This window comes from Chiloscyllium plagiosum, chromosome 23 (assembly GCF_004010195.1).
Source record: "Chiloscyllium plagiosum isolate BGI_BamShark_2017 chromosome 23, ASM401019v2, whole genome shotgun sequence".
Lineage (NCBI taxonomy): Eukaryota > Metazoa > Chordata > Chondrichthyes > Orectolobiformes > Hemiscylliidae > Chiloscyllium > Chiloscyllium plagiosum.
This window is the reverse complement of record NC_057732.1, coordinates 5,871,351-5,878,738: the sequence shown is the minus strand read 5'-3', so window position 1 is coordinate 5,878,738 and position 7,388 is coordinate 5,871,351. Positions and strand designations below refer to the sequence as shown.

The window sequence follows — 7,388 nt, the reverse complement described above, 5'->3', positions numbered from 1 at the left end:
CATAATTTTGTAAACCTCTATAAGACCACCCCTCAGCCTCCGACGCTCCAGGGAAAACAGCCGCAGCCTGTTCAGCCTCTCCCTATAGCTCAAATCCTCCAACCCTGGCACCATCCTTGGTAAAGTTTTCTGAACCCTTTCAAGTTTCACAGCATCTTTCCGATAGGAAGGAGATCAGAATTGCATGCAATATTCCAACAGTGGCCTAACCAATGTCCTGTACAGCTGCAACATGACCTCCTAACTCCTCTACCCAATACTCTGACCAATACTTCCTCAAAAAAAACCCTCAATCAAGTCTATGCGACACAATTTTCCTCGCACAAAACCTTGCTGACCATCCCTAATCAGTCCTTATCTCTCCAAATGTATGTCAATCTGATTTTTTTTGTGAAACGAGGCTAAGCATTGTAATATTAACTAGATATTGTGTTTGAGTACTTTTCTGACTGACCACCATAGCTTTCAACAAAAGTAATGGTGCAACCCATCGCCAGGAGAAGTGGTTGACAACAGAACAATCAATTTTCATGACTGAGCTACAATGTTCAGCTTTGGACGTCACCAAAGAGAAGTGACCTATTGTTTAGAAAATGTTGTTATTCTAGAATTTGCAATTTAACTGACTTAAATTGTGATATTTTATGTGTTTATTTTATTTTACTCAACCTGTTTAGAGATGTAATAACACACTCTGAAGCAAGTGGGACTTGAACCCAGGCTTCCTGGTTCAGAGGTGGGCATAATGACGTGTACGGTTTCTTTGATAGATGCCTTACTGTTGGAGGACTTTTATCCAAAGCATCACTTCCAAAATTCCCTCCACATTCACCACAACATCGAACAGCAAAACTCTATGGCTTCCGCAGATGAGCTCATTAACATCCAGTCTAGGTAAGTAACCAAGTCCACACTGATTGGCCCACTTGAGACTGAAACTCTGGTTATTTCAGATATTGGGAAATCATTTAGGCAAATAAATCATACAATAAATCTCACCATGTCCTGACCTGGAATGACACCTCTTCCTTCACTGTCACTGGATCAAAATCCTGGGATGTCCATCCTCTCAGCTTTGTGGGATTCCATACACCACATGAACTGAGGCTGCTCAAGAAATCCAACTGAGTCCCCACCTTCTGACTCAACTGCAGAGGGGTAAGGAATGTTGGTGTTGGCCAAGCAAGGCACAAACCTTGTAAATCATTTTATAGATGCACTTCTGATTCTGGTTATCCAATTTTAGTTGACTGGTTGGAAGCATTAAAGCCTTCCTTGTCAACACTATGATAAATGGTTACTGCTGGTATAATATACTTGTCACAGCAAACTGTAGATAGACAGGTCTTAGATCTGAGTGTTTTGTACAATGGTGAAAGGTCCAGGCTTTAACTGGACATGGGAAATATGTCCAGCAGCCAGGTGAAACGACAAGACCTCGATATTAGACTGGCCCCATGTTTGGCCAGTGCGCGCACAAACTGGGAGCCCAAGCATGGATGAGAATCTGTCCCCTGTGGACCTTCACACTCTTGCTGTGCTTCTCTGTTTAAGTAAAGTGGACCCCTTCTGGCTTATATGCAATTTCTCCTCACCTTAGAAACGAGGAGTCCACGTTTTGCCTTTTGAACTCTGCATGCCACCTTGGAGTTGTTACTCCAGTGGTACTCTCGGGAGGCATTGAGGTAGGAATCTGATGTGGAACATATGTTTTTGAAATATAAAAAAAAAAGTAGTTTAATCATAAATTATTTTGATAATCCGTACAATTGGTCATGCCATACATACATAAACATTCCATTTCTTTGCATACAGAGAACGAGTAATCGTTCGAATATACAGGCCGGTACGTTTACTATCCATGTATTTAGATGAGGCGTCAGCGGAGCCCACTTACTGCGTGGGCCCCCTGTTCTTAGGCAGGCAGATGTTACATGGTGGTCTTTCCCCACCGCGCCTTGGCGGCAGCTGCCCCAAGCTTCAGCACATAGTCCTGGACCTTGGAATGTGCCAGTCACGGCGCTGCTCGGGACGAACCTTGACAAACACCACTGCATTCCTCTCCAGACTTCCTCTGCATAGGCACATTCCAGAAGGAGGTGTGCGACAGTCTCGTCCCTCCCCCACTACCCCCCCCCGCAGCCGCTTTGAGGGCAGCGTGCGGTGCGGCTGAGAGTCCGGGCGTGCATAAAGGATCTCACAGGCAGAGCCCTTCTCACCACCAACCAAGCCATGTCTTGGTGCTTGTTGGAAAGTTCTGGCAATGAGGCATTCTGCTAAATGGCTTTGACAGTCTCCTCAGGGAACCGCTCGATAGGATCTGCCCTCTCCTTTTCCCGAAGGGTCTCAAGGACACTACGTGCTGACCACTTCCAGATCTGATGTGGAACATACATTATAACATGCTATATGTCACTACACATTCCAACCCAGCCACACGCTCTGCAGCCGAGTGAGGGAGTTATTTTTAAAACCTAGCTTTGAAGTCAATATAATGCCTTTAACAGACAGCAAATTTACAATGCAAACAAGAAGGAATACAAGTGAATAATTGCCTGTTTTTCCCTTTTCTGTGGTTATGCTCATTTTCATTCCAGTTTGTTAACCTGTTTGCACAGTACAATGAAACCTATTCAAATACTGACCTTGTGAAACAATTCAGTGCTCTGACATTGTGCTGATTCTCCTGCAGTAAAACCAGGCACACTGTTTATTAAGAGATGCAAATGATCGACATTTTAATTTGCTGACAGATGCCAGTTGCAGACAGTCCTGCAGACCGAGGGAGAGGTTTCTGTCACTGAGGTGAGCGGAGAGTATCTGAACAAGGTCAGTACATCATCTTCTCTAATACAAAAACCAAATACTGCAGAAGCTGGAAACCTGAAAGAAAAACAGAATGCCGGAGCAACTCCACAACTTGGGCAGCACGTTTGAGACAGAGAGAAACTGAGTTAATCTTTTGAGTCCAATTCTGAAGAAGGATCATGTTGGACATGAAACAAACTGCTTTGTAATCCAGAGCCAAAATGTTAACTCTGTTCCTCTCTCCAGCCCTGTTGAGGTTCTCCAGCAATTTCTGTTTTTGTTAGTGCCCATTCATACTTGAGGGTCGGTATCAATCCTGCTGAGGATTTGAAGCCTTTTTCTAGCTCCTGGATTGATTTTCAACTTTGGGGCGGCACGGTGGCACAGTGGTTAGCACTGCTGCCTCACAGCACCAGAGACCTGGGTTCAAATCCCGCCTCAGGTGACTGACTGTGTGGAGATGTAGGAGTATGGGTGGGTTGCGCTTCGGCGGGTCGGTGTGGACTTGTTGGGCCGAAGGGCCTGTTTCCACACTGTAGGTAATCTAATCTAATCCAAAGGCATCTAATAGGATCCATTAGGAATGCCTGGCACCAACTGGAATATGAGATCTGGTGATGGTTATGTGTGAATTGAAGGATTATTAAGTGAGCATTTGACTATGGAATCAAGTCATCAGTGATTTTGGAGTTGGTGGAGTGAGCATAAATAAGACTGACTGACTGGAAAAATTCCCAAAATACAGTATGACAACATACAAATGATCAAAGGGTCAGATGATGAACTGCAGGGAACAAATCAGATTTCACTCCACTGTTGGTAAAACAGCCCATCAGGTTGGACTGGGTTGTGCCCACTTAAGATTCTGCAATAGAAGTGAAGTTAAAAACTGTAGAAACAAATTCAAAAATGAAAGCGGAGACAGCCTATTCCAGAGATGGAAATCTGCGTATTTGTTTTGATGAAGCAGGAGTCATGGTTTGGAGATATCTCTCTTGGTCTGGAGACCTATGAAAATCCAGGGTGTTAGGTGCTATTTTAATTTCCCTAAATATTCACACAACTGGTTATCTTCCCAAGAGTTATTACATTGTGTTTGGGGGAATGTCACGGATTGTAATCACAGATTTGATAGAATTGGAACACCCAAAAGAACTGTGGATGCTGGAAGTCTGAAACAAAATCCGAAATTTTTGGAAAATCTCAGCATGCCTGGCTGGCAGTAAATGTGGGCTCTATATTTATTCTTCTTCTCTTTCTACATCTGGTTATATCTGGTTATATCTGCTGTTTTGTTTCTTTCATTCATGAGAGATAATGGTCACTGCCTCATCCATTATTTATTGTCCATCTCCAGTTGACATTATAAAGGTGACAGTGAGCCATCATCTTGAGTACTGCAGTTGTGATTTAGGGATGTCCACACTACTGTTCAGGGGAGAGTCCTGAAGGACTGAGGGAGCAACAGTGTATTGCCAAGTCAGGTCACTTTCTTATGGAGAGAAGCTTATATGGGGTGGGGTTCCCATGTACCTGCTGCGCTTGCCCTTCTAGACTGCAGTGGCCACAGGTTTGGAAGGTGATACTGAAGGAGCCTTTGAGTTGCTGTGGTATGTCTTGTAGATTGTACACAGTGCTGCTACTGAGCGTCAGTGGTGGGGGGAGTGGATGCCTGTGGATGTGGTGCCAATCAAGTGGGCTGTTTTGTCCTGGACGGTGTCCAGCTGCTGAAGTGTGGTTGGAGCTGCACCCATCCAGGCAAGTGGGAGTATTCCATCACTCTCCTGACTTGTGATTATAGATGGTCAACAGGCTTTGGGGTGTCAGAGGGTGAGTTACTCACTGCAGGATTCCTCACCTGACTCTCTTTTGAGCCATTGTATTGAAATGCTTCATTCAATCCAGTTTCTGGTCAGTGGTAACTCCCAGGGTGTTGATTTTATGATCTCGGAAATTTTTTTAAAAAGAGCTTTTGAAGTGCACTCATTGCTGTAGCATGGAGAACATGACAGACTGGTTGAGCACAGAAAGCAGCCACAAATAGAAATGTGCTGACCAGTTGGATGAGAGATGCATGTTAAGTTGGACTCCAAAGCAAATACCTTCACTTTTTTAAGTTAAAAAATCTCTCAATACCAGGTTATAATCGAACAGGTTTATTTGGAAGTGCTAGCTTTTGGAGCACAGCTTTTAGATAGTGCCTTGGAAACTTTCACATCCACCTGAGGGTAGGCAGGCCCTCATCTTCATGCTTCAATTGAAATCTTCCAAATTTGCCAGGAGTCTCGCATCCTACTTTAAAATGAGGTGAGATAACTGTGTAGTTTGTTGCCCCCGCAACATACTAGCGAGGCAAGGAATAGGGAGAGAGAGCAGTTGAAAACGTGGCTATAGGGGTGGTGCAGGAGCGAGGGATTCGGATACCTGGATAATGCAGTCCTCACTTTCACCTAGATAATTGGGACTTATTCTGGGGTAGCTAGGACCTCTACAAACAGGATGGTCTGCACCTGAACTAGAAGGGTACTAATATCCTGGGGGAAAACTTGCTAATGCAACTAAAACTAATTCAGCAGGGGGGTGGGAACCTGAATTGTAGCTCCATTTTACAGGCGTTTGAGAGTAGTGAGGTCATAAATAAGATTTCAAGGTCACAAAAGTCTACCGGCAGGCTGGTAGTTTGAAGTGTGTCTACTTCAATGCCAGGAGCATCCAGAATAAGGTGGGTGAACTTCCAGCATGGATTGGTACCTGGGATGTTGTTGATGTGGCCATTTTGGAGACATGGTTAGAGCAGGGACAAGAATGGTTGTTGCAGGTTCTGGGGTTTAGATGTTTCAGTAAGAACACGGAAGGTGGTAAAAGAGGGGGAGGTGTGGCATTGTTGGTCAAGGACAGCATTATGGTGGCAGAAAGGATTTTTGATAAGGACTCATCTAATGAGGTAGTATGGGCTGAGGTTAGAAACAGGAAAGAAGAGGTCACCCTCTTGGGAGTTTTCTGTAGGCCTCTGAATACCTCCAGAGAGGTAGAGGGAAGAATTGCAATGATTATTCTGGATAGGAGTGAGAGTAACAGGGTAGTTGTTATGGGGGCTAACTTTCCAAATATTGACTGGAAATGCTATAATTCGAGTACTTCAGATGGGTCAATTTTTGTCCAATGTGTGCAGGAGGGTTTCGTGAAACAGTAAGTAGACAGGCCAACAAGAGGCGAGGCCACATTGGATTTGGTACAGGGTAATGAACCAGGCCAGGTGTTAAGATTTGGAGGTAGGTGAGCACTTTGGTGATAGTGACCACAATTCAGTTACGTTTACTTTAATGATGGAAAGGAATGGGTATATATTATAGGGCAAGTGTTTTGCTGGGGAAAAGGCAATTATATTGCGATTAGGCAAGATTTAAGATGCATAGGATGGGGAAGGAAACTGGAGGGATGGGCACAATTGAAACGTGGAGCTTGTTCAAGGAACAGCTACTGCGGGTCCTTGATAAGTATGTGCCTGTCAGGCAGGGAGGAAGTGGTCTAGTGAGGGAGCTGTGATTTACAAAATAAGTTGAATGTCTTGTCAAGAGAAAGGAGGCTTATGTAAAGATGAGATGTGAAGGCTCAGTTTAAGGCACTTGAGAGTTACAAGCTAGCCAGGAAATACCTAGAGAGAGCAAAGAAGAGCCAGGAGGGGACGTGAGAAATGTTTGGCAGGTAGGATCAAGAAAAACCTTAAAGCTTTCTATAGGTATAACAGGAATAAAAGAATGACTAAAGGAAGGTTAGGGCCAGTCAAGGACAGTAGTGGGAAATTGTGTGTGGAGTCCAAGGAGATAGGAAAGGCACTAAATGAATATTTTTCAACAGTATTCACACCGGAAAAAGACAATGTTGTCGAGGAGAAAGATACTGAGATGCAGGCTATAAGACCAGATGGGATTGAGGTTCACAAGGAGGAAGTGTTAGCAATTCTGGAAAATAGATAAGTCTGCTGGGCCGGATGGGATTTATACTAGGATTCTTTGGGATGGTAGGGAGGAGATAGCAGAAACTTTGGCTTTGATCTTTAGGATCAAATTGTTGTCTGCAGGAATAGTGCCTAAAGACTAGACGATAGCAAATGTTGTCCCCTTGTTCAAGAAGGGGAGTGACCAGTGGAGTGCCACAAGGGTCAGTGCTGGGTCCATTACCTTTCGGCATTTCTATAAATGATTTGGATGTGAACATAGGAGGTATAGTTGGTAAGTTTGCAGATGACACCATCTGCGTTAGCTCATATTGGGAGACAGATTAATTTTCGAAGCCATGAGGTCATGCTGCAGCAGAACAAAACTCTGGTGTGGCCACACTTAGAGTATTGCGTATAAGTCTGGTTGCCACATTGTAGGAAAGATGTGGAAGCTTTGGAAAGGGTTCAGAGGAGATTTACTAGGATGTTGCCTGGTATGGGGGAAGGTCTTATGAAGAAAGGCTGAGGGACTTTTGACTATTTTTTAGAAGGTTAAGAGGTCACTGAATAGAGACCGGGAATCCTGAGGGACAGGATGTATGTGTATTTGGAAAGGCAAGGACTGATTAGGGATAGTCAA

The 7,388-nt window shown here is 44.2% G+C and overlaps 1 protein-coding gene across 6 annotated transcripts in view; it reads left to right on the top strand.

Moving 5' to 3' along the window:
- Positions 1 to 7,388, top strand: part of LOC122561569 (lymphoid-restricted membrane protein) — a 165,967-nt gene that overhangs the window by 123,660 nt on the left and 34,919 nt on the right. For all 6 annotated transcript variants that reach the window (XM_043713369.1, XM_043713370.1, XM_043713372.1 and 3 more), the window contains exons 22-23: positions 771 to 894; positions 2,754 to 2,829. In XM_043713369.1, coding sequence (XP_043569304.1) covers positions 771 to 894; positions 2,754 to 2,829 — 200 coding nt within the window. The remainder of the gene's footprint in view (positions 1 to 770; positions 895 to 2,753; positions 2,830 to 7,388) is intronic.